This window comes from Xiphias gladius, chromosome 3, assembly GCF_016859285.1.
Source record: "Xiphias gladius isolate SHS-SW01 ecotype Sanya breed wild chromosome 3, ASM1685928v1, whole genome shotgun sequence".
Lineage (NCBI taxonomy): Eukaryota > Metazoa > Chordata > Actinopteri > Istiophoriformes > Xiphiidae > Xiphias > Xiphias gladius.
In genome coordinates, this window is record NC_053402.1 from 11,935,339 (window position 1) to 11,961,416 (window position 26,078).

Consider the following 26,078-nt stretch of genomic DNA (forward strand, 5'->3'; position numbering starts at 1 on the left):
TACCGTTCCCTGGGGGGAGGAGGATAAAAGGCAAGCTTTTTGTTATAGTGTAATAACCAGGGACTTATAACCCTAGGCTTTTGTCAAGCTACAACAGAAGCTGTTGATAGTTGAGCAAGATGATAAAGAGATGGGTCTTTGCAGTCTACACAGTTAGAGCTTAGTTTGACCAACAGTCTGTCTGGAAAAGGCGTTAAATGGTTTTCTATTTTCCTTGATACCATAGAAATCTTTTCATGAAATGAACATTTAAAACCTGGGCAGGAGAGGTATCACCAACCAACCAATCAAAAAAAGTCCCGACAAGTTAAGACTGTGGTGGTGTATATAAATACACTATAATCGGATGGCATACTGCATGTTTGATTTATTCCAAAGTGCTGGTACGCCGATTATTATACTCGTGTGCCCAGGAAATGTATAAACATTAAGTAAAATACTTGTTTTTAAATTTAACACTAGTAATTAAAATCAGCTAAACCCACTGTTAATGCTCAAAGAATGGTAACGTCATCAACAGGCACTGACTAAAACACTGAACGGGTGTGGTAATGTTTTTTTGAAGACCTCAAGCTTTAACTCAGCAAAGGTTTCCCGGTAATCCAGCAAACCTGTCTCTATGGAAAGGCCCCAGATGGTTTGTCTTAATCGATCTTGGGAGAAAAACTATTGCTGCATGTTTCTCACGGGGAGCCCAAAATGTGATTGCCAGTCTACCATTCACTGCACTGACCTGATTTTGTTTACAAAGATGTGTTCTTGACAGTTCCACGGACTTGGAGAACAAAACAAAAAAACCAAAAAAAACATTGACAAGTTTTTACTTTTTATTCATCAAGACAACAATCACATTAAAAGCAGAGCAAAATTAAACAAATCTTGTCTTCAAAATCTTTTGATCAAAATTAAATCAGTATATTTTACAAGTAAGGGGACAAGAGCAATCAATGTGAGCTCTAAGTGGAGGAGAAAAGAGACACACCCTATCATGGGGCTAACATTGTACATACGCTTTCAACTGACTTTGTTAGAAAGGAGGTCAGGAAGTGAAGTGGAACCTGACAAACCAAAACAAACCACAAGCACTGTTTTTATTTCATTTTCACTAAATGCCAAGAAACAAGGAGGATGTGTAAAGATTTTCAAAATGAGAAAACAAAAACCCATACTGAACTTCTGCCCTAGGTTTGGTATTTAAAGTGATGTCTGGCTGACATCTAGACCAAGAAATACATCAGATGAACCACAACTACCCTCACGCAGCCAAAAGATAGACAAGTAATGGAACATGAAAATCAATGTATTTTCTTCCCCCCTCTCCTCTTTTACACATGTATGTTCATGTTTCTAAATAACCCACTGCACATTTGTGGTTCACCTTGTTTTTAAGCAGCGAAGTGTCAGGTTCAGGGTAAGGATGGGTGCGCTCTTCCACTTCTTCCTCCACCAGATATCCCAGCTTCCCCTGTTGAGCAAAACATGTTCACAAAATGCAATGTTAGCAAAGGTGTCACAAGATGTTTTTTGTAGCAACAGCTGCTGCTACTGGAGCAATAATGACTACTAGCCAAATACATCCCTCAATTTAGTAACAGAGGAGAGTGTAGAACATACACAAGAGACACTGCTAATGATGCACAAGTACTTTCCATTTACTAGCACAATGGACATTTGAAGTTTTGACTGGATTTAGCCAGAATCCATCCTGGTATTTTCTGAATATTTCTCAGTATATCTTTACTTTGATTAAAAGATTGCAACCTGAACAAAGTCCACGAGGTCTGGTCCCTACCTTACATATAAACCTTTTAAAATCAGTGACAGAACTGTTTAATATTCCCTTTGCCAATGTGAAAGTGAATGTTTCATTTGTGTATTGGATTTCCACTTAAAAAGATACACACATTATCCTAACAACCGAACAAATGTGACATTAAAATATCCTTAAAAGAAATGTAGTCCTGAACAATGGGGAAATATACACATCAGCGACAATTTCAGCTGTTGGCATAGGAATATCAAACAGGCTGCCTGTGCATCTTAGCATTTAAAAAATGTGTCTCTCCGACATTTCTATCAAATGACTTCTTTTTCCCAAAAGCTAAGAAATAAAGACACAAAGAAACCCAATAAAAAATATACACAATAAAGCTGTCAAGTTCATGTTTTGGAGAAGTACAGAATTGTTTTTCTGACAGGCAACAGCATTCAGAAATGGATGTGGGTAGAGAAAGGAGTACCTGGGGTGAGTACCTGCACAGTTTGACAGTCAGAGAGTATCCATGATTTTTAATTTGCCCTTTTCTCATGTGGTCTCGCTCACAACACCAACGCTGTGTGAGGTATGGAAGTCAGCTGCAATTCATTCGATAAACCCTACCTTCCAGTTAGTTAGTTACGTTAGGCCCCCCGGTCCTATAACAACCCCCCAAACACACACTGCATGGCATTATCAGGCACAGTAAGCTGGACAACAAATCCATGGCATTTGAGTTATGATAACGGCAAAAGAAATGGTTTGGTTTTCACATACACCTTTGAAGAAGGCTAAAAGTATGTCTGTGTGTTTACATATGAGAAAGCGAAAATCCCAAAAATATATATATATAGATATATATATATATATATAGATATAAACATGTAGACACACAGTGGCTGAACTTTCTCCCTGTATAGAGTGTAATATCTCAACAAATAAAAATTATTACATTGTCCTACTTCAAAGTAAGAGCAAAACAAAAGAAATCAAAATAAATAAAAACACTTAAATACAGGCAGGAGATTTTGATTGGATTGGTTAATGTTTTTTTCTGCCATTTTGTCCACAAAGACAAATATACATCCTCAAGGATCAAAAACCGATACAAAACGAGGGGTACCTCCGGGCATGTTTGTTCAGGGCTACACTGGCCTTTCCCTCTTGGCTTTGTGTGAATGTTTTCTACCTTCTTCTCATTCATCGGGCCTAGTCCTTCATCTTCAGTGCATACTTATGATGCACTATTTGAAAACAGGATAAAGATATATGCATATAGTACATAAGACAAAATCATAGGCATTGAACTGAACGTAAACAGGGTGGGAAAGGGAGGGTGAGAGGGTGGGTAGGGGAGATGGGAGAGGTGGGGGGGGGAGTGGGAGGGTGGTGGGTTGGGTTGAGAGCCAGAAGGGAGTGAGGAGGAGGACGCACTTACCTGAGCCTGATCTGAGGTCCTATCAGATCAGTTTTAATTGGACTGAGTGTCACCTTCAGAATGGAAGAGCTCTTGCTGGCCATTGAGCAGAGGGGAGGAGGCAGAGGCGGCTGCCTCTGTCTCCATCGGTTCCGCTTCTGATGAAGCCTTGATGGCAGCTGCATCACCGTCAGAGTGCTTGTCTTTCTTAGAGCTGCTCCTCTCCTCTGTCGCCTTACGGTCTGAGAAAACATCCACAGCCATCAAAAAACAAAAAAAAAAGCAAACAAAAAAAAAATTCTCCTTGGTGGACAGCTGTCCTGTTTAAAAGGCAGGGTTTTTGGTATAGTGGCTAGCACCTGCTATTAAAAATTAGCAGTTAGAAATCTGCACCCGTTTTAGGAAGACACAAAAAAAACACGCAAAAAAAGAAATCTTAAGTCCTCACCTTTGTCTTTCGATGACCGTTCTCTGTCCCTGTCTCTCTCCTTCTCTCTGTCCCTGTCCTTGCTGCGGCTGCGGTGGCGGTGAGACTTGCGCTCCGAGCTGCGTGACCTCCTCCTGTCACGACTGCGAGAGCGACGCTTTCTGTCAGAGCGCTCACGGCTGCGCCTCCTCTCCCTGTCTCTGTCCCGGCTCCTACGGAAAGAGGGAGGTAAGATGTTTTATTTAGAAAAATTAAATTAAATTAAATTAATCGTGTCTTTTCATGATGTTGCACACAAAGATGCATGGGCAAGTGATAAACATATGTTCTTCGCACAACTGAGGTCTACTGGTAGCTTTTCAGCACATGACTACATCCCCTGCTGCTGACTACTGGACACCTAGCTGTTAAAATGTCAAATAAAAGAAGAAATGTTTATATTAGGGCAGTGAAGTGAAATTCTGACATCATTTTAATCAATGCTGTCAGCAGCAAGCTACCCTGTTTGCGGTATGAGCAAGCAGGTTCCAAAATTAACAAAGTCTGATCATCAAATGTGGAAACAAATTTGTTTTGGTCAAGAAAATAAACATTAGGGGTCATTAGCCGACCAGCCTTTAATGTAGATTAGCTACAACAGCGTAATGACAAGTCTAATGTGCTTTGTTTTCTTGTTTAGACCAGGTAAGAGTGCAAGTGGTGAACAAAATAAAACATTAACCCTAAGAATTCAAGTGAATGTTTACTCTTATTTGTTGTTGTTTTGGATTAAAATGGTGCTCCTAAATCTGGAGCACCATAACAGAAGCACGCCAACAGCGCTTCGCCCTTTTATGGGGACACATTGTTATTAAACCAAGAATATGGAGATCAATGTGGTTCAAGTTAGCCAGTGATACCTGCTGCGTTTGCGTTCCCTCTCCCTGTCCTTGTCTCTGCTCCTGGACCTCCGGCGATCACGGGATCTGCTCCTTTTCCTGTCTGATGCTCGACTGGAATGGCGGCTGTTGGAGTGGCTTCGGCGTGCCCGCCTATCCCTCTCCCTGTCTCTATCTCTGTCTCGTTCTCTATCTCTCTCCCTCTCACGTTCTCGCTCTCTCTCTCGTTCCCTCTCCTTCTCACGCTCCTTCTCCCGCTCCTTCTCCTTCTCTTCCTCCTCTTTGCGCTTTTTCTCCCTTTCCTCCCTCTCACGCTCGCGGTCTTCTCTGTCCCTCCTTAGCGCCGGATTTTCACCTTGGGGGTCTTCTGAACGGCGACGTAATTTCTCCTAAGATCAAATAAATAAGAGTCCTCTTGTAAATTATTAAGTAATTACATTTTAAACCAAAGCCAAAATCAAACATTGTCCAGGTGGAAAAACCTAATGTAGTAGAAGGTCTACTGTAACAGTAAGGAAGAAAAATGATGTAGCAATATCTTCTCTTGCAACATGGTCAATACTCTGCACAAAGTATGACGGTTTTAGTCAACATGTGGCATGTTATATTTGAATTTTTAAGTCTTTGGTTTTCTGAATACATATTAACTGATAGCTCTTTTTGAGTCTAAGTATGTCTAAATCAGAACAGTGAAAATGTGCCACAATTCTGTCACTATCAATAAGACTTGTTTTTCTATTTCTTGTTCTGGTGTATTAAAGATCCAACAACTTATAATATACAACTCATACATGCTGCATCTCATCATCTATGTAAGTGGGTGATCCCTTTACCTTGAGCTCCTCTACAGTTGATTTGATCTTGGCGTAGCCCATATGCTGCTTGCCCATCAAGTGGTCGTCCACTCGGGACTGTGCGTCACCCACAATGAGGAAGGCCCCACACACCTCGCACACCTCCATCTGTTTCTCCTGGGCTGCAAAGCTCTCAATAGTCTGGATAAAAAGCACAGACATTATATAAGAAAACAAAGAAATCAGCAATGTATTTCTGTCTCAAATCAAATTTGCTTGTACAATTTGCAAAGATTTTTCTTTAAGGACAAGTAATGAAAATCAGAATGCTTATTGCTGGGCAATAACTTTTAGCTGATCACGAAGAATGTCAGTGGGACTGGTGGAACCGTTTTCAGTTCAAGTTTAGCTTGACTTTGATCATTTGTGAAAGAATAAAGTATATGATTGTTGACAGAGAGAAATTCATGACCAGCGCTCACCATCCTGAGCAGTGTCTGTAGGCCAAATTAGGCTGGAGTTAGGTGACTCACCGAGGGGGTGGAGCTGAGCAGCTCCCTCTCCTCCTTCAGCTGCTCCACTAGCTTCATCATTCCCTGGGCTTCCTCCACTCGGCCCTCCGACCCCAGCTCCTCAATCTGGGCGAAAGCAAAACAGAGACAAATCAAATCAGCCCTTTTATCACAATGCAGTATCATAACATTGCAAACTGGGGGCGGCTGTGGCTCAGGAGGTAGGGCAGGTCGTCCACTAATCGAAGTGGTTGATATGACTAGAAAAGCGCTATACAAGTGCAGTCAATTCGACTAGATTTCTTGGGTGTCAGTGAAAACTTAGTTTGACATTTTATAAGATCATTCATACAATGTTACTTAAAGATAAGAACTTATATCTTCCATGTTGGTAATTCCAGCTGTAATAAAGTTAACATATGACAGATGTGCAAATTCCAGTGTGTCGCTGTTCAAGTCACTTCCAAATTACTAAGCTAATATGAACTAATCAGTTATAAAAATATCTATGCAGCTCATTTTACTATGTTTGTTACAAACCTGTACTACTAAGTCTTCAATCTTCTCTGTTAGAACTTGAATCTTCTCTTCATTCTTTCCTGATGGACCGGGACCCTGCAGAATTAAACACACTGCATCTCAGGTACACCTACACAAGCCATGTACTTTTTTTTAGGGGACACTATTTCCATTGCACTCTTGTATTATAGAAAGACGTACTGCGGATAACGTGAATAACACAAAGCCTAATTTCTGACCACATAAGCACTCTTACAAGAAAACGCAGTTATAGGAACAAGTTACCAAAAAAAAAATAAATAAATAAAAATAAAAAGCACAAACCCCTGCATTCTGCTGAGCCTGGGAAAGTGCAAGCCGGGCATGCCCTCTACGAATCCGCCGTTCCACCTCTGCCAGGAGCGACTGCAGATAGCGCAGGAAGTCTCGCTCATAGCCCTCCTTCATGAACCGAGAGCTCTTCTCATACCTGGACAAAATGGGGTAGGAGCAGGTTATTATGTGGAAATATCAAGTCATACAGAAAAGATTTCTTGAACCACAGCCAGAACTTACATTTTTCTGAGATTTTCATCATGGATTTTCTCACAAGGGCCTGGAAAAGAATCGAAAAGTTTTAGTATGTTCAAATATTACAGATGTATCTGTCAGCTACAGCTGTATTAAAGATGTTGATACATCTACAAGTTCTTGACTTACCCAAGTCTGAGCGGGTGTTTGTGAATAGCTCAGCTGGGCAGAAGCCACACAGATAGTATCGACAAACCTAATTTGGAGAGGAGATATTTTTACTATTTCAAAAAAATATATATTATTTACGTATTTCTCATTAGATACATCAGATCAAGCGATAAAATGTAATTTATGCTAATTGGGAACAAATTAGCTTTGCAAATCGCACAAACAAAAGTGAATTTCACACTAATGTTATTTCCTATGTCTGACGTTAGCAGTTAATTACAGCAACAAATCAAAGTGGGACACAGATAAATTTCACAACAGCTCTTACTCAATCCTAACGCTTACAGCAGAGCAAGATCCATAACGTTATAAGCCTCATTGTGAGTCAATGAAATACCGTTAGCATTAGCAAACTCTGGTACCAACACGCGTGTCTAGACAACCCTGCCAGCTTTTGCTCGCAACTGCGTGTTACGGTGAAGATCTTCACTAGTGCAAAATTGACTTAAGTGGGCTATACACCCCATATCCCACATGCTGTAATTCTAGGTATCCTAACTGGCTGACGTTTTGTTATCTTATAAAACTAGCAAGGCTAGCGTTAGCTGGAATGCTAACTTACGCTCTCGTCGTCCCATCGCACGTTTGATCTCTTCTCGTCAGGGGCCAAGTTTCTATCTCGGCCCATTAGCTCATCGAGTAACTGGGCTGCGGAAAGCATTTTGGGCTAAAAGAGTGTAGCCTTGATTTGAAGTACAGCGGTATCTCCCGAAAAGCCAATTCACACCATCTATTGCGCGCAAAGTACTTCTAATCAAAATGGCAGACACTGTAACAACAACGCCCGTTCATGGTTCAACTACAACCAGTCCAGCAGGAGCTCACGCGGACTCTGAACCGGAAGTACAAGTTTGACAGTGCCATTTTGACCCTACGGACTTGGAGCAGTTTCGTTATAGTCAAGACCTAGCTCAGTTCTTTGCTTCCGATAAAATCTGCAATTCTTCACATTTCTTGAGGGGGTTACCCAGAATTCACACTGAAATAATAAAAACACAAACAAAAATATAATTTATTATTAACGGAAACGGCGGAGACTTTGCCAAACTCGCTATTTTTTTTCTTTGTTTTATTGTGAAAGATTTAGTCGGAAGCTACAGAATGGCTTTGACCGGGCTCTCGATTGACCGCTCGTGGCTCGCCCCATCCGGGGCTCTCCCGGTACCCCAGAGAAAAACTGCCGGGGACCGGTGTGGAGCGATCAACCAATTTGTTCCCCATCCCTAATGTCTTTTCTCTTGTAAAAATGTTGTTTCAAAACACTTCCAAATAACCACAATCCTCACTTTAGTGTGACTTGTTCGAGTGCTGATGTCTCTTAGAGTTTTAAACGTATGACACTTCGTTTTGGAAAATACTGTCAATCTTTTCATCAATTGAATGTGCTATTGATAGCGATATGTTTTATCAAGCATTTAACCTTAACGTCCTAAGAGAACGTTTTTGTACTGTTGATCGAATTGTTCGCCACTGTACATACCTATCATGGCTATTAGTCTACATAAAAACTTAAAATTTAAGCTTTATAATGTTAACATTTAAAATTTTAAATTCTAATCAACGAACAACTGATGAAACCCGTGCCCTCACTGAGGGTCACAAAGCCCACGAGAGGCTCTTCAATGGCAGGCACAACCCCCCCAAAAAAAAATGGACAGGAGTGCGTGAATGTCCGGATGTCTGGACCAGTCTGCAAAAAGATGGTCAAGGATGGATCAGGCATGCAAAAAGATTGGGTCCCAGGGGTATTACAGGAGAGGACATAAGGTGTGGTGTGGATGAGAACCAGGGTTGACTAGCACTCATGTATTTCTACAGTATGCCTCCAACTATTCTATACATGGATGTGTGGTGAATATGTATGGTTTTGTGCATTGCTCTACGTGAATTACCAAAACCACACTGCAGGGATTTCTCATTCCCCCCTCCTAGTCTCAGGCCATGGTTCTCTGCTGGAAGATGGTGGATCGCTCCCTTCAGGTTGGGAGTGCGTTGCTGCCTCAAGTGAAAAGAGTTGAAGTATCTCAGCAAACAGCTGTTTAAACAATTTAACAGTTTGGTGGCCTGGAATGTAGACCTTCACGCTTTTGGTCTATATCAACGACAAAAAAGATTATATACTTTTATATTTATATATATTGATATACAGTCTGTAGCCAATTCTATACACTTCATACCTGCGTCAAGACCTATCACTCTCGGTGAATACTTTCAAATTAACGTGACAAAATAAAAATAAAAAATAATATAAACTGTAGGTATCAGAAAAGAATTAACAGTAATGATAATTACTATTGATAATGTTCTATTTTATTGTCTAGTGGTCACAGAGCCTACAGCTCCGCATTCTGTCATGGGAATAATACCAACTTCATTATCTGTGACCCTTGCCTTTACGGGCCCTATCAGTATAATTATTGTGACTTAGAATTGGAAAAAAAAATAGATTTTTTTTCTTATCCAAGGTTGGCGACTGACCCATCAACGCTTAATCACGCGAGCTGCAGAGTGGGCCGTGTCATAGGAGTTTAGTTAAGAGGGGGGAAAAAACGCGTGGACCAACTGAGCGCCTTCAGAGGGGAACTAACATTTGCACTCGCTGTTGTTACATCTAAAGATGCCCCCCGATGAGGCGGTGGTGTTCTCGGCTACCCGCTGACGGAGCTCTGACACCAGCCGATGGACTGAATGAGTCTGCCGACTGTTGGCAGCGGTACCGTAACGTGAACCAACATCGCACATAACTGGCGACGACGGAGCCCTGCTGCGTGAACGCCAAAGACTCCGACTATAAACACGAAGTTACGTCAGCCGAAGCGATTTTCTGCCACACGCTAGCACCAAAGACTCTGCTAGCGCCTCATCAAGCTAGCCAGTAGGTAGGGGTTAGCCGGGTAGCTAATGTTAGCTGGCAGTGCTATTTTTAGTGGACCTCTGTGCCATCAGTGGGAAAATCGTCCGGCGATTAGTATTGACAGCTTAATCTGAGAGGCTTTTGTATATCCTATGATCTTAAAACGCTAGTTGTCTGCACCAAAATGTCCACGACTTCGTTGGATAAAGAATTGCAGGAGCGACTGAGAGAGGCGTCTGCCATCGGGGATATCGACGAAGTGCGGACGCTGGTGGAGAGCGGAGTAAATGTTAATTCACAGAACGAAATAAATGGATGGTGAGTGTTTTTTAATGAGTGAACGTGGCCTTCGCCGCGCAAGCCAACAAGTGTTGGTTTGCTTTACAGATTTGTAAATATTCAGCTTTTGGCGCTCATTGAAAAGTTCAGTGCAGTCATTGCAGCCCAATGCGTTGTTACAGGGATTAAAACCGGTCAGTGTGATCCTATTAGGCAGAAGGAGGCTTGTTAGGCTGCCTTTATGTCAGCTGTTATATTATTTATCCAAACAGCATATAAACGCCTTGTTAGCTAGTGTTTTGGGATGGTTTTGACGTTTTAAATGGCATTTTTCTGGTCCTCTCGATAAACAACGGAAAGCACCAGTGAGTGAAACTGATTTGACAGGCCTGCTCTTATTGCCAAAGTTAGTTAGTTTATTGACTTAATTGTCATATTGCGAACATGAAATAACTTTACAAAATAAAATAAGAATATTAGGTCAAAATGGTCCACACAGGCACTGCCATGTTCAGGTGGTGTTTGACTCCAGCTTCCCACTTCAGTAAACAACCTGTGTTACAACAGGTTGAACCATGTAACTGTCATTGAGCGAATGATCTCCAGTACAGGCCAATTATATGGATTTAAATTAATTTTATCGTATCATATATGTTGTAGTTTTTTGGCTCATTAACCTGTGTTCTCTCTCCAATAATCCCACCAGGACATGCCTACACTGGGCATGCAAGAGGAACCATAAGCACATAGTGTCCTACCTACTCAGTTGTGGCGCAGACAAAGAAATCCTCACGGCTAAAGATGAGCTGGCCTCACAACTCACATCCAAACCAGAGATCAAACGACTGTTAGGAGGTATACTACCCTATTTCTGACTCCCTTGTTCCCCGTTCCAGTCACATCGTTATAAATATGTCTTTATTTGTTAATGACGTGATGCATCAGTTGCAGTCCATACAGTCCATGTGTTACTTTGACATGTAATGTACAGGTTATTGCATTTAGTGTTGATGGTATATCTGTATTTACAGCTGTTAATAGCTCTGACAGAGACAAATGCTGTCTGGGCTATTGCCTTGAGCTTTTTCTAAGGAAATAATCCTCTTCTTTTTTATGCACATTATTGCCACAGTTGAGGTGGAGGAAGTGCCTGAAGTCAAGGAGCCTGAGCTGCCAATCATTCCCAACTACCTGTCTAACCCGCCCTTCATGTACTCCAAGATGGATAATAAGTCAGAGGTCATCCTGGCACAGCAAATTACACAGAATGGTTCTGGAGAACACGCTGAGGACACACACAGCGATTCAGCCTCTCTATCTCCAACCCATGAGCCTCAGAAATCACAGAGCCTAATCTCTGACAGCCCCACTCCTCCCTCAAACCCTACTACCCACAGCCAAGCCCCGGCTGGGGAATTCATTCCTGTGACTGAGCAAAATGGTGTGTTACCCAGCCTGGGCTCATCCCACAACCATGCTGTTGTTAACTGCACAGTGCCCATGGACCTGTCAGTTGAGCCGCACCTTGTCAACCATGCTGACTATCCGCATGCAGTGGCACACAATGGCACCATGTGCTCACCTCCGTTGGCCTCACCCAGCCCCAGCCTGGCCAGTAGCAGTGGGAGCCAGGTCCAGGCCCCGGTGGCCAGCACCAACCCAACCATGAGCAGGCAGCAGTCTATCCCACAACAGCTAAGCTACGGCCAGGCCGGAGGGCCCGTGCCAGCTTTCCAGCCTTTCTTCTTCACTAGCACCTTCCCAGTCAATGTGCAAGGTGAGAGAGAAACCGTATGTTCATTATGTCTAACCCCCTGTCCATACATACAGACTGGAGACCGACAGTATACCATTCATTGCGAATGTAACCCTTGAAAATCTTGCCAGTGCCACTTTATGTCCATATGTGTTTACAGTGGTAAAGCTTCTGGTAGACTCTGGAGTTCTGGCTTTCATTTGTCAGGTCTAAGTGGTTACTTTTTGTCAGTCAAGTGACCGATAGGAGCACAGGCATGGCGACACTCTCGTTTGCCTGTGCGTTTGCAGCCAACTTGTCAAACCAGAAAGGGTTGTTAGTAGTCACGTACTGTAATGACTGAACTGAGACAGCAACATCCTAAACAGTCCATCCCATCAAACGACATTTTTTAAACACAAGATGGTCAGAATGGGGAGGGGTCGATCAATTTTTTCCTACGTTTTAGAGAAATTACGACACAGAGCAAGTATTTGTTTGGAACGTGCATGAGGGTGGTGCAACAGACGCCATCATTCATGATTGTGTTACCTTATTTGTAACACATGTCATTCATAAGCATGAAATGTTTATAATTAAATCAGTGACCCTCACCTTCGGCTATGACCGTCCTCTTCTTAAAAAGCACAGTATCTTTGTTAATAGAGAGGTATCACTCTGGTCCTTCTGTCTAGAATTGGTGCTGAAAGTGCGTATCCAGAATCCCAATGCACGGGAGAACGACTTCATTGAGGTGGAGCTGGACCGCCAGGAGCTCACCTATCGCTCCCTCTTGAGGGTCTGTTGCCGTGAGCTAGACATCAGCGCTGAGCACGTGGAGAAGATCCGCAAGCTGCCAAACACTATGTTGAGAAAGGTATGGGAAAGAAAGCTGCATAATGTACACAAGTTTATGTCAATGATGGTATTTTAAAACCCTTAGCACCGGATTTCCGCAATTTGCAACAAAAACACACTCCTCCTCGGACTCATACCTCAGTAAAATCTGCACTTTCTGAGAATCATCATGTTGTTTAAGTTTTCTTCACTGTCAAAATAATCCAGTGATAGCTTTCTGTACATCCATGGGCACATTACAAACAAAAACTGCTAATAGCTAATTCAGCACACTTCTAATGAACTAACTTGCCAGAATTTTAAGACGGGCTGAAAAAAGTGGGGCTCAAATTGTAGCTCACAGCTAACTAACTGACTTCAATTAAAACATTATACTTTCTCTTTACATCCCCCAAATGTGTTATGGGAACTGTAGTTCCAAAACTTTGAGCAGGATTATCCCCCAAACAGAAGTGAGACAAAGAATAATAATGCCTTGTGTAAAAATGCTCCCTATCCCAAACAGCTTTAAAAATATTAAATTTGCCCTCTGTCTCTGCCTCCCTCTCTGTATGACTAATGCATGCACACTGGAAGTGACACAGCCCCAACTCTCTAATTAGGTTGTTTGGGACTGACTTTACCCGTGAAACCTCCCTTACCGTCTGCGTACATTGTATTTGTGTCATTACCCACTGCCTCTGACAAGTAATGACGGTGTAGTGCCTGGCCAGACTGAAAATTATTATCAAATGGAAGCTTTTCGGATTAGGGCTGCAATTACGATGCATTAATGCTTAGTTTCAGTATCGATTAATGTGTTGATTATTTTTTCAGTTCACTTTTTAGTCTGTGAAATGCCACATTGCAATTTCCCAAAGCAACATGATGATGTGTCAAGTGAATCAGTGAATGTTTGCCAATTTTGCTGGGCGGATAAATTAATATAGTAACCTGAGATAATGCTTTCATTTTCCTTCTCTTTTCTATGCACTATGGATGTTAGTTGAGGTAGAAAGAGTGAGACCTTTTAATCTTTTCAAATGGACTTTCTATACTGTTGGCCTGATCAAAAATGAATGACTAGTAGTTAAATGTGTCTTTTTTCCTTCCCTGTCCAGGACAAAGATGTAGCTCGGCTGCAGGACTTTCAGGAGCTGGAGGTTGTGTTGGAGAAAGCTGAGGGCCTGTCCCTCTTCTCTGGTACCGGGGGCCTAACAGACAGACCCTGCTACAACATGAAGGCCTCCCGCCTCACCTACTAGAGCAACCACAGAGCCCGAGGTCTCCCTGCTAATGATGGGCTTCTGTAGCTACCCTCAAGCAACCATAACTAGTTGCCTGCCCAGGTCCCTTGTAACAGCTTTGTTTAGCTTTGGTGTTTGGCCAATTTCCTAACTGGGATTTCTTTTTTCAAGTTCTGTAGCTATTGTGCTCCTCCTGTCCTCCTCTGGCCCTCCTGTCGCTTTAGTGTACCCAACCAGTTCTAAGCGATTACTGATGCATGGTGTACTCGATTATGTGCGAAAGTATTTGGGCCCCTCTCTCCTCTCTTTATCTCTGTTCTCTCCTCCCACTGGACTTTGTGCCAAGGCTCTAGTTGGACAACAGAGGGGGACACTGGCCTGTCTTCCTTATGGACTGGACTTGAATGGGACTCTGCAATAGCCTTATATGGACACATCCCGATACCGGCTGTGAACTATGGTCACAGAATAAAATGGTCTGATGAGACTGGGAGCAGAGGACGACAGGAAGGATTTACATAACTCTTATTGATAAGATCATCCTCAGACCATGGATCAGGACGAGTTGCAGCACAGTATTCCTGCACACGGCAACTTGGATTTCTAACAAATTGACCTATAGAGTGTTATCAGATATTCTAGCTGGCGTACACACTTTCATACATGCTGTAGGCATAAACCTTAGTGTCTTTTCCTGAAGAGGGCATCCATTACCGGCCTAATTGTTACGGCGGAGGTAATCTCACACCAGGTGAGATTTAGGTAACTTTGGACTAATAGTACTTTTATTTGCTGACCACATATACAGTATGCTTTAATCTGTATCCACACAAGGATGGATACATTTGAGTAGGAGTGCTGATTTCCGTACATATTTAAGTCATTCAGTTTTACACTGTGGAAAAGGAATAATTAGTTTTGTTTGAATTGTTCGCACCTGTGTCTTTTCATGTGAGACAAAAACTTCATTTATATTGTAGAGATAAACATGCAGCAACTTCAAGCAGGACAATTTTTTTTTTTTTATATTCTACAATGCATTGTCACTTCTCTTTTGCAGGGTGTGTTACTCAATTCAGTCAGCATAACACTTTAACTGTCAGCTGTGATGTATTTATTTTTAATTTCTGAGTCATGTTGATTCTTACTAATATAGAGAGACTGTGCATCTGCGTTCTAGAGCAACAAAGCTCAAGTCCCAGCAAAGGTTGTGTATGAGGCATACACTTAATTTATCATATAAATTAAGCCCTCTGTTGAGTATTTTCCGTTGCTGTCTTTCTGTGTAACTGTAATTAGAATCAAAACCAAAAACTAATCTAGCCAGCAAAGATACTAACTGCAGAAAAAACTATCACCGCTTCAGAAAAGAATGCTGTCTTGTTATATCTTTTTTTTTCTCCCCCAAGTGAAGATGAAAGAAATAAGATATCTTGGTTTTATGATTGAGTGCTTCCTGGTTCCTCCAACACGAATCCAAATTATTATTTCTGATACGTTTATTTTTATTGCACTGCGTTCACCACAGTTTAAACCTAGGCTACCTATACGGTGACCAGATTTCTTTAAAAATGTATCAACTGAAAGCACCACAGAATATCAGTGTATATGGCTTCAGTTTGGTTGTCTAGGACAGTCTAGTGATGACATTTAACTTGTTATTAAAAAATTATAATTTTGAGTTCCGTCTGTTTTCGGTTTGGTACCTTAATTAGAGGTTTTGCTATCTGTCTTAAATGAAGACTGACAACAGGATTATTTACACTAATGGCGAGAAAAAACATTTTTATACTATATATTAAGAATTTAAATGGGTCATGACAGGTCCGGAGGCACAGCCATGTTGTGTCGTACGGTCATGTTTATGCTGCTTTCATCAAAACGTTATATTCCTTTAATTCTCAGTGCTGGGCCTCATTTGTTTTAAGCAGTGCAGTAGACGCTCACTACACATGTTCTACAATCAAAAAGTTTCTTACCTGGTGGTAACTGTTTACTGTTCAAATGTATACCTGAAGCTCTTACTGTATTTGTATGTTTTATGATATATTTTTTATTCATTTGTATAATTTTTTTTTTTTAACCAGCTAGGCCTGTTTTGTTTTTGTGTCAAAAAGTCTACTATAGTGCAAGCAAGAGTTCAACAATGGGATGAAAAGTACTGAGATGCTATTGTTGAAGCCAAGTGCAATGTGGGGGGGGGTTGTTTCCAGAAAGTTTGCAGTGAGAAGAAAGGAAGAGTGGAAGAGTGTTTATTTTATGTTTAACTATGTTAAATGCTTTATTGGGTGAAGTTGTGCCACATACTTGAGGCGGGAGCTTGTTTGAGAAAGTGGGACGTTGTGGGAGAAAACACCCCTCTGGCTGTCTGGTGCCCTGTGTGAGCGAGAGCAGCGTGTTTGAAATGGAGTTTTTATGGGATCTTCTTTGATTCTGTGGAAAGGAGATGTCCAACATTGTATTTGTGGGGTTGCTTACTGTTCTAGAAAAAGCCGAATACAGTTTGACTTAACCTATGCATTCAGAGTCTGATATTTTTATATACAGTACGTCCTGTGTACTTGTAGAAATAATAATAAGGCACTGTTTAAAGTCGCGTGTTTTCGTTCTGGAGACCTGTATCTGTTCTTTGATAAAGCATGGTGAATTACTTGATCTCTTCCCTCTTTTTCTCTCAACGTGGCTTGTGTCCATCTGACTAATTGAGGCACATTTTAATGTGCACAGTTTGAATATCTGTCTTAATTCTCACTTTGAATGAAGGGACCGGTTACATGTATTTCGTGGCTTCTGCTGCAGACCACCATGGTGGGGGTAAACTCCCCAGCAGTGAATTGAAATGCGTGTTTCAGCTGAGAGCCACTAGAGGGAGCAGAACAGCAAATATTGGCATTAGGTGAGCCATATGCTGTAGTACCAGAATGTACATGCCACTTAAAGTGATGATAGGAGGATGGCTTTTTTTCTGCCTGGATTCAATTGAATTCATAAAAAGTATATTAAAATGTGCTATTTATATACCAGCCCAATTCACCATTATAAGGAAATGCACTAGTGTCTGAATGCCTTCTGAAAGTAGGGTCTCTGTGAGGTAAACATGATGCCTCAATTGCCAAGTAACCGTCTCAGGTTTGGCCATTTAGTGTAAATTACTGTAAGGTTTCGGGACTAACTGAAAACTCTTTATATGATTAAATTAAAACAATTCTCATGCAGGTCTAAAAGTAGTAAATAAAAACTTTTTCTCCAGTGCTGATGCATGTAATGTGTGGGAAGAATAATCTTCATTTGTGTGTTAAGGTCTGTTTGAAAGAGATTTTTCACCTGCTTTTGCATCAATCTTTTCATTATTGAACATTGGGGGGAAAAATGAAAATTGAAAGTGTAGCAACATTCAAAGGCAAATTACATACACTTTTATTAGGATAAGATCCCACCTGCACATTGATTCTAATAAACCACTGAATAATAATTTTTTACCAGACCAAATTTTCTGACCCATCGGCCTATGAGTCAACTATATGGATAAATCTTCTCTCATGGGATTTGTTCTTTTATATATCGGGATCTAGCACATTTTCTGGAAAAATCTGCTGGCAAACTCCAAAATAGCCAGGTGGAAATTTGGCTAGGCAAACAGATCAAATACCCAACAAATAATAGTTTGTCACCACATTGATGCGAAAGAGGCTTGAGTTTTACCTCGGATTATATTTTCAGCTCAAGTGAAATAAAGCTGATATATTGACTTACACAAATAACTGCTGGTCAATCAAACTATTCTACTTACTGGTACAAATGTTCACAGATTGGTTTAGACTTCCTTTGAACCTTTAATGAAACATGCCAGTTTATTACCACTTATTAGATGCATTATTAACACTAAAAAAAAAAGAAACATTTCTGGAAATGTTCCTTATTTCAAGGCTCAATATTGTTGTTCCGTCCAGCTGTGGTTTTGTCTTTGGCCCGTCCATTCACTTTTGACCTGCATTTGAGCAGCAAGCCAATCTTGTACATCCTGTTATGAACTTAACCGACGAGACATTTTGTTATGTTCCCTTTCTGATTTAAAGAACATAAACAACACCTAAGTTATGGTCATACTGCCACATTTGTGTATCTGTGAAATCCTTAACCTCTTCAGGGAAATGAATACAATAGTGCTCATGTGGTGAGCAGATGTTCAGGCACTGCAATCTGGTGAGCACAAATATTGCATAATCTGAGCAGAACAGTGTTGAGAAAGTTAATTGTGTGTGTATGTGCAGTCCAAAAGCAGGGACAGAGGAATGTACGGCAGGACATATACATTTCACTGAAAGCCCGTGAATCCGTGCATGTATGCCTGCATGTCTGTCCATTGGCATGTTGTGTTGTGTGTCTAGACTGGGGCTGAGGGATCAGCTTAGGGCCCTGCTGTGGCGGGACGTGTCTCTCTCCTTTGTTCTGGAGTGAGACACTCATAATAAGCTTAGTATGAACAGTCATAACACCTCCATTGTTTTGAACCAGCTCCGCCAGCTTCCCAGGCCTCAGCCATGGGCAAGAGAAGCCGTGGGCCTGCATGGTCAAGAACCCCTAAGAGCATTTTAGAAATGGAGGCAGAAGGCGATGTTACTCGCAGGTACGCTCCTTGGTGGATGTGCTTGGACTACGGCCCGTGGTGCAATTTGTGCCCCTCGCTAACAGGCATAATGCACAAAGCTACAGTACAGAGCTACTTATTTACAACAGAAATGCATGCATGACACTGTAAAGCCACAGAGATTAATGGTGTAACTGTTGGAGTATGATAAACAGTAGCTTAAACATGTAAATCCCAACATCCCGTGACTGAGTCATGAATATGAATACAGTAAGTCATCCTATAAATGTCGTGTGTCAGCCATCTTATCCTTCCTCTTTCTTAACTGTGCAGACTGCACACTGGACGATTTAAGGGGATGCATTTTGATAACAGGACTTTGAACTCAGTCTCCCGTGTTGGTAGACAGGTGACTACCTGCCTGTCACCCCGCGACCCCCATTTCCATGTTTGCGAAATCTCATGAGATACCGTATACTTGGAAGAACTTCCCGTGGACCACAACAGACACTAAACAGTGACGCCCATTTCTGCCGCCTTTGAAGTAAAAATCCCATCTTACAAGGATAGAAGTGACGGCAGAATTTCCGATCGTAGCGGCGATACTAAGTAAGTGTAGTGGTCCTACCAACCCGAACGACCCATGTGACATTGATTAGGATCCGTGAGACGTATTAGGTCACAGCCTCCTCCCTAAGCCCAAAAAACATTTCCTCCAGCATGTAAGGGCAACAGTGGGAGGAAGATTTTATGAAGATTCAGTTTACCTTCATTGGTAAACAGTGCTGTGCAATCTCTTTCCCGTCGGACTCATATTTGCTTCTCAGGTTCTCGAAAATCCCCGAAGCAATTCGTCTCATGGCCTCTTGCTTGTTTAAACACCAATACATTCCATATTTTTATTAAAAATGCCATGTTAAACTTTGTTGACTGATATCTATCTCATATTATGTCTGAACATTGTGATACTTAACTGGACTTGATTGCTACCTTTTTATGAAAATGTCTTATCCTTGAGAGAATATGCACGGTTGTGAGAGGGTGCAAAAACAAACATCAAACCGCAAAAACCACAAATCTCCATATTGCTAGTCAACTGAAAATAAACCTTAATGGAGACATCACATGAGTTGCCAAGTTGTTTTGAACCGGGCTCAGAAAGATGGCGAGGGTGCACAGAGAAGGTCAAAGTCACGGTCTGTTTTCAAACAATACATGTGCTGAAGGCAGATAGACTGTCGGAGCGCCCAGCGTGGGGTCCCCCGTGTGGCTTTATTCAATATGTGACATGCCCTGTAGCCCCAGTGTCGGCTATGCTGGGAATGCAGGGTCTTGAGGGGTGAAGGTTAGGGGTGGAGGTCCAGATGGGGCGAGTGGCTGAGCAGACACTGAAAACACAGCTTGACAGTGTTTGTGCATTTGCATGCATTTGAGAGCAGGCACTTGTGTGTGTGTGTGTGTGTGTGTGTGTGTGTGTGTGTGTGTGTGTGTGTGTGTGTGTGTGTGTGTGTGTGTGTGTGTGTGTGTGTGTGTGTGTGTTAAACGAGTAAGATGAATCTGTACTTCCATTCTCTATAAGCAAATCCTTGTAAATCGCTAGAATTGCCAGCTCAATAATCCTTGTTTGTTTAGCACATTCACGAAATACTTATACTTGGGTACTTGTCTATGTGCAGGCAGGTATATGAATGTTACCTGTGTGCATGTGTTAGTGTTTGTGTATGTGTGTGCCTGTGTGTGTTTTCAGAGAGGGCTCACAGACAGCAGACGGGACTGAGACTGCAGGGTTTGGCCCGGAGAGCACTGGGCCTCTTTGGACTCAGCAGGGACTCAGCTTGGGAAGCACAGACTCCATATCAACACACGCACGCGCGCAAACACGCACACACACACACACACACACACACACACACACACACACACACACACACACACGATGAAGCTATTAAAATATTGAATTTTTTGTTCATCTATAAAGATAAAGGTTGACCGGCTTTTTTTTTAACTTTCAGGTTTTTAGGCTGTGTCACTGTTTGCTCAGAACTGTAGCAAAAAACCTTTGCAATCTGCCCTGCTTCAGGTTTATCCTGTCTGTGTAATCACTAACCAAACTAGACGGTATTCCAACACTGACGACGCTTTAAACATTAAAATGTCATGATTTCTGAGCGTGACTTTCTGTTTAATTTAACCAAAAGTGTTTCACGTCATCCACGTGTACATCTTACAGCTGAGGTCTGTACTGTTTTTAATTAATGCAGTTTAATACTTCCATGTGTGGCACAGACTGAGAACTTTGGCATATACAACCTGATCAACATGAGGAATGTTGATCAGGTTGTCATGATGTGTCAGGTTGCACCTTTCCTGGATTACAAAAAAAAAAAAAAACTGTTAAAACTGAGCCACCACACTAGAAAATTAGCATTTCACACCATTGTATTATATTTTACTGTATGTTTGTGTTTTTGTGCATATGCTCATCACTAACACACCTCGCTGGTTGGGGCATTTCCAGAGAGATTTCCAGTGGCTTATTCACGGAAACCACAGTATGACCTACGGCTCCTAATTGGAGTTTCCAGGACATTTTACAACACATGCCATAACACATAAAACAAACGGACCCGTCTGAGGACGCGGGCTCTATCATCTGCATCTGTTTAATTGGAACTAGTGTGTTATGTGATCCCAGAATGGTACGGTGGTGGTTGATCCTACACTGGCTGCATTCACTGTTACACTGCCATATGCAAAATGGTGGATCCAGTGCGGAAGAAACTGAAGTCACAGTATCTAAAATATTATATATTACATACCATACATACTATATATTACAAACATATTACAAAAATGTTTGGGTCTCCACAACAGGTGGATTGCTATGGATGCTATGGCATCTCCATCTGGCAGACCAGTGTACCTGTTACCACCTGTCTACCTGCAGAGTTTGGCTGCTTTTGGACTTGGACTTTTGGAGGTACAGAAACTTTGAGGAAGGAAGAAGAGCAGGAGGAGGAAAAGGAACAAGTAGTAGTAGGAGGCAGATTGAAAGTTAAACCTAATTACCATCCAGACTGTGGAGCTATTGTACAAATAGATTTAAAAAAAAACAACCTTAGCAATCCATATTTAATGCGTGGTGTAAAATTAGAACATATAATAAAATAATAAAGTGATATAGATCAGCCCCACACTTTGTTATACAGTTTCGGAGGAAGTTAACCGAGACTGAAAGAACTGCTCTGAGCTTCAGTGCCATCTTCTGGAGACTGACATCCAGTTCGCCTGGACGGGAGAGCCTTGGCACTACTCGGCGCTCTGGCATCACGCAGCCCTGCCGGGTTTTAAGTTGATCCCATGCGACAAAAAGACAAAAGATGCGCGGCATAATGCGAAATTCTGCAGAACCGTCACTATTAGCTGAGGTGGAAGTTGAAGTTGAAGGAGCTGCGCCGCAGTGTGACCGTTTAATACAAATGAGCTCATTTATTTATAGGTTTTAGTCAGTAGCCTTTTATCGTTACCCCTATTTTTTTTAAATGTGTGAAGACGCCATTCTAAAACGTTTAGTTCTTGCACGAACTGTATACTAAATTTATCTCCTACATTTTTTTTTATTATAATAACTGAATATCTCCATCTCCTTTGCAGCGACTTTGCAAGCTAAGGGTTAAGGCAGCCGGCGCCTTACGCACAGGTGTCTCGCCAGTCCTATATGAAACAGCGCCGTTTCAAACCGTTGGAGAACCCCCTTTTTTTTTTTTTTTTTTTTTCCCCCCTTTCATTAAGTTGATCATAACTGTAACTCAGCTGGGATTTGCTGTCCGACCAGACAGGCCACTGTAATTCATGTAGTTAGATCTTAAGTGGGTTTGCACACCGCAGCCCTAATCTCTCGCTGCTATTAAACGTGGAGCGACCAACCTGGAGAGCTCTACACACCGAGACCGGTTCCGCGCGCTCAGATTGCCGCTGTTTCTATGCTGCATCTCATTCCAGAGCTAAGTTCAAAGACTTTTTGCCAAACTTTGAGGTCGTGTTAAACGCAGTTGTCTCTCGTTGGACTTGTTTTTCTCCCAGATTTTTAGTGTCCGTTCTGCTACGCGCCGGATATGTGGTGGATGCTGTTTCCCCGATGGATTTGGTTTCTACTGGCGCACGGTTACACTATACTCCTTTATATGGACAGTTGTGGTGTGAGAGCAATGCCTATGTCTGTGGCAAAGGTGGTGTACTCCCACGCGGGTCTTTGCCCGAATGACCTGAACCCCAACCTGTGGGTAGATGCTATGAGCACCTGTATGCGCGAGTGTGAATCCGACCAGGTGAGTTCTCCTGCCACCGACGGCGATGAAGCCGGCTGCATGTGAAATGTGAAGAACCACAGAGCATAGACGCAGTTCGTCTGCAGTCGAAGCTGCTGGAAGTATGTCAGGCTGTGTGGTAATATCTTGAAAAATGAGGCAGAATAATTTCATTAGATTAAAAAAAAACTGTTGAACAAATCGGTTTACGTTGGTATGATATATATATATATATATATATATATATATATATATATATATATATATATATACATATCAATATACACCCATCTATCTCTCTAAATGACATTAAAAGTCATTACTCAGTCTAGCAAATCACACATTCCATGAGGTGTTCAAATACATTCAAATACAGTTCGACCTTATTCTTTTGTTTTGGATCTTGCATATTTTCGTGTGCATTGCAGAGAATTAAAGAGCTACTTTTGGGGTACTATATACCAAAGTTGCAATAATTGTCAAGGTTGAACAAACAACCAAAAACAATTGGCTACATAGTGCCTTGTATTGTTTTCTGGTCCAGCCTCTAAGTGTAATTCTTCCGATGTTTATGAAGCTCAGACGTTTCCCACAGTCTACTAAAAATGCATGTGGACTTCGCAGAACTGGAAAACAACAGGTTCTGCCAGATCCTTTGGCAGACCGGGATCTCATTTTAGACAGAACCCCCCTAAATCTTAAACAGCCAAATGACCAAATTACCAGTTCCCAACAGTTCCCCTGTTTTTCTTTGCTCTGTGCATGAGTTGCTGCATGGGGGATTAAAAGAAATAGAGCAATCAGAAACCAAACACAATAAAAATAATCTTAGTGGTTATGTAATGTTACATTTTTTGACTATTCATGTTGTGCTATCATGAACTCAACCACAGAAAACATGCATTTAAAGAACCCTCTGGTCTAAATTCAGCGCAATGAAATACGCCGGCAATATTTTGTTATGAGGATTTCATCAAGAATCAAACCTTTTTTATGCAGTATCTTTTTTCTTTTTCACACTGAATCACAACTGCAGAAAAACGAATATGCTGGTATGTGGTACAGAAGTTTTGTGTCTTTTCCATCTTTAGGACTGTGAGACGTTTGAGAAGTGCTGCCCTAATGTATGTGGCAACAAGAGCTGTGTGGCAGCACGCTATATAGACATCAAGGGCAACAAGGGCCCCATTGGAATGCCAAAGGGCGCCACCTGCGACAAGTTCATGTGCTCTCAGCAAGGGTCGGAGTGTGACATCTGGGATGGCCAGCCTGTTTGTAAGTGCCGGGACCGCTGTGAGAGGGAACCCCACTTCACGTGTGCTTCTGACGGCATGACATATTATAACAAGTGCTACATGGATGCAGAGGCCTGTTCCAAGGGTATCTCTATCTCTGAGGTCACCTGCAGGTAACATGTTAAGTACTTTAGATCTCTACTTTTTGTTTTTGGTGTGATGAGGTAAAGTTGTCTTTTTTCAGTCGTCACAATTAAGACATTTGAAAAACACAACTTTTTTTCTGGTGTAGAAAAATGTATGTGTACTTATACGTAGTAAAGTATAGTTTATGGTGTCAGTAGAGTTAAAGAAGAGCCTTTGACATACCCTGGCTCTGACTAATTCCTTTCTTATTCAACCTACCCACAGGTACCATCTGACCTGGCCCAACACCAGCCCAATCCCTGCAGAGACCACCCTACATCCCACCACCGCCCTCCAGACCACCCTCCCAGCTGACGTCCAGCTCCCCACCATACACAGCGGCCCCACCCAGCTGGCTGTTTTTGTCGGAGAGACAGCTAGCTTCCTGTGTGAGGTGTCTGGGAAGCCACATCCGGAAATCACCTGGGAGAAACAGCTGAAGGGCAAAGAGAACAACATAATGAGGCCTAATCATGTCCGAGGGAACGTCGTGGTTACTAACATTGGCCAGCTGGTCATATACAATGCACAGCTTCAGGATGCCGGCATCTATACGTGCACAGCCAAAAATGTCGGGGGAAGTGTATCATCACACTTTCCCTTGGTAGTGATCAGGAGAGAAGTGAAAGGTAAGAATGCAGAGGGGAATAGTACCAACCTGCCTTTTCCAGCTGAGGAGTGCCTTAAGAGCCCAGACACAGATGACTGTGGAGAAGAGAGCATGAGCTGGCACTACGAACCAAAGAGGAACAATTGCTTCACCTTCACCTACAGCCAGTGCAATAAAAACCGTAACCATTTTGACACCTACGAAGCCTGCATGCTGTCATGTGGAGGAGAGCTAGCGGCTCCCTGTAGCCTACCGAGCCTCCAAGGGCCTTGCAAGGCTTACGAGCCTCGCTGGGCCTATAGCAGCAGCCTCAAAAATTGCCAGTCCTTTGTCTATGGAGGCTGCGGTGGCAACGAGAACAACTTTGAGTCCAAAGAGGCCTGTGAAGAGATGTGCCCCTTTCCGAAGAACCATAACTGCAAGATGTGTAAACCCCGAGGCAAAATGGTCACCAGCTTCTGCAAGAGTGACTTTGTGATCCTGGGGCGTGTGACCGAGCTGACAGAGGAGCAAGAGTCGGGCCACGCTTTGGTGACAGTGGAGGAGATCTTGAAGGATGAAAAGATGGGTCTGAGGTTCTTCGGCAAAGAACCGCTGGAGGTGGCCCTTCTGAACATGGACTGGAACTGCCCCTGCCCCAATATCACTGTGGCCGACGGCCAGCTCATCATCATGGGAGATGTTCACAACGGCATGGCCATACTGCAGCCCGACAGCTTTGTAGGCTCCTCCAGCACTCGTCGAATCAGGAAGCTCCGTGAGGTTATCCACAAGAAAACCTGCGACTTCCTTAAAGATTTCTCTGCCGTCCAGTAGAGTCCTTTAAAATCTCACACTCACTGAAAGTCAGTTGTGTTGTTTTCAGATTATTCCAAGCTCCAGTGACCTCACCAGTCTGACCGACTGCAAGTAAACACAAAACTAGTAACTTATCTGTAACATTGGATTTTTTTGTTGCCTGTTTAAGGTGTTTTTCTTTCCTTCGTTTGCTCCTTATTGCTCAGTAGACCTTGAAAAAAATCTAATAATCATGTGTCATAGTTGTAATTGATCATTTTTGTCAGTTATTTTCATTCATGATTTCATCACAGATGCAGTGTCAAAACTGTCCCTTTTTTTTTATTAGAATCAGGCTTAGACAGTTTTGCTGTAAACA

General features: G+C 42.2%; 3 protein-coding genes across 3 annotated transcripts; 2 read left to right on the forward strand and 1 right to left on the reverse strand.

Moving 5' to 3' along the window:
* Positions 1-819: 819 nt before the first annotated feature.
* Positions 820-7,705, reverse strand: luc7l3 (LUC7-like 3 pre-mRNA splicing factor). The gene is made up of 11 exons (XM_040123887.1): positions 7,607-7,705; positions 7,003-7,069; positions 6,859-6,898; positions 6,628-6,772; positions 6,325-6,399; positions 5,806-5,910; positions 5,312-5,473; positions 4,500-4,867; positions 3,622-3,812; positions 3,195-3,415; positions 820-1,465 (listed from the first exon to the last, which is right to left on the reverse strand). The coding sequence occupies exons 1-10, from the start codon at positions 7,703-7,705 to the stop codon at positions 3,228-3,230; spliced, it is 1,440 nt and encodes a 479-aa protein (XP_039979821.1). The 3' UTR covers positions 820-1,465; positions 3,195-3,227.
* Positions 7,706-9,602: 1,897 nt separating this feature from the next.
* On the forward strand, positions 9,603-16,646 carry ankrd40 (ankyrin repeat domain 40). Its single transcript, XM_040123799.1, has 6 exons — positions 9,603-9,919; positions 10,069-10,216; positions 10,884-11,032; positions 11,310-11,954; positions 12,608-12,789; positions 13,871-16,646. The coding sequence occupies exons 2-6, from the start codon at positions 10,083-10,085 to the stop codon at positions 14,012-14,014; spliced, it is 1,254 nt and encodes a 417-aa protein (XP_039979733.1). The 5' UTR covers positions 9,603-9,919; positions 10,069-10,082; the 3' UTR covers positions 14,015-16,646.
* Positions 16,647-22,699: 6,053 nt separating this feature from the next.
* On the forward strand, positions 22,700-25,738 carry wfikkn2a (info WAP, follistatin/kazal, immunoglobulin, kunitz and netrin domain containing 2a). Its single transcript, XM_040123706.1, has 3 exons — positions 22,700-22,912; positions 23,983-24,299; positions 24,538-25,738. The coding sequence occupies exons 1-3, from the start codon at positions 22,700-22,702 to the stop codon at positions 25,736-25,738; spliced, it is 1,731 nt and encodes a 576-aa protein (XP_039979640.1).
* Positions 25,739-26,078: the final 340 nt, after the last annotated feature.

Excerpts from the sequence above, each read along its gene's own strand:
- wfikkn2a (XM_040123706.1), top strand. The coding sequence starts at position 22,700 with ATGTGGTGGATGCTGTTTCCCCGATGGATTTGGTTTCTACTGGCGCAC. Across the intron at positions 22,913-23,982 it reads GCGAGTGTGAATCCGACCAG|GACTGTGAGACGTTTGAGAA; the intron begins GTGAGTTCTCCT and ends TTCCATCTTTAG. Across the intron at positions 24,300-24,537 it reads ATCTCTGAGGTCACCTGCAG|GTACCATCTGACCTGGCCCA; the intron begins GTAACATGTTAA and ends ACCTACCCACAG.
- luc7l3 (XM_040123887.1), bottom strand. The coding sequence starts at position 7,705 with ATGCTTTCCGCAGCCCAGTTACTCGATGAGCTAATGGGCCGAGATAGA. Across the intron at positions 6,400-6,627 it reads AGGCTCAGCAGAATGCAGGG|GGTCCCGGTCCATCAGGAAA; the intron begins GTTTGTGCTTTT and ends TTAATTCTGCAG. Across the intron at positions 3,813-4,499 it reads AGGGAACGCAAACGCAGCAG|GAGCCGGGACAGAGACAGGG; the intron begins GTATCACTGGCT and ends CTCTTTCCGTAG.
- ankrd40 (XM_040123799.1), top strand. The coding sequence starts at position 10,083 with ATGTCCACGACTTCGTTGGATAAAGAATTGCAGGAGCGACTGAGAGAG. Across the intron at positions 11,955-12,607 it reads CTTCCCAGTCAATGTGCAAG|AATTGGTGCTGAAAGTGCGT; the intron begins GTGAGAGAGAAA and ends CCTTCTGTCTAG. Across the intron at positions 12,790-13,870 it reads CAAACACTATGTTGAGAAAG|GACAAAGATGTAGCTCGGCT; the intron begins GTATGGGAAAGA and ends TTCCCTGTCCAG.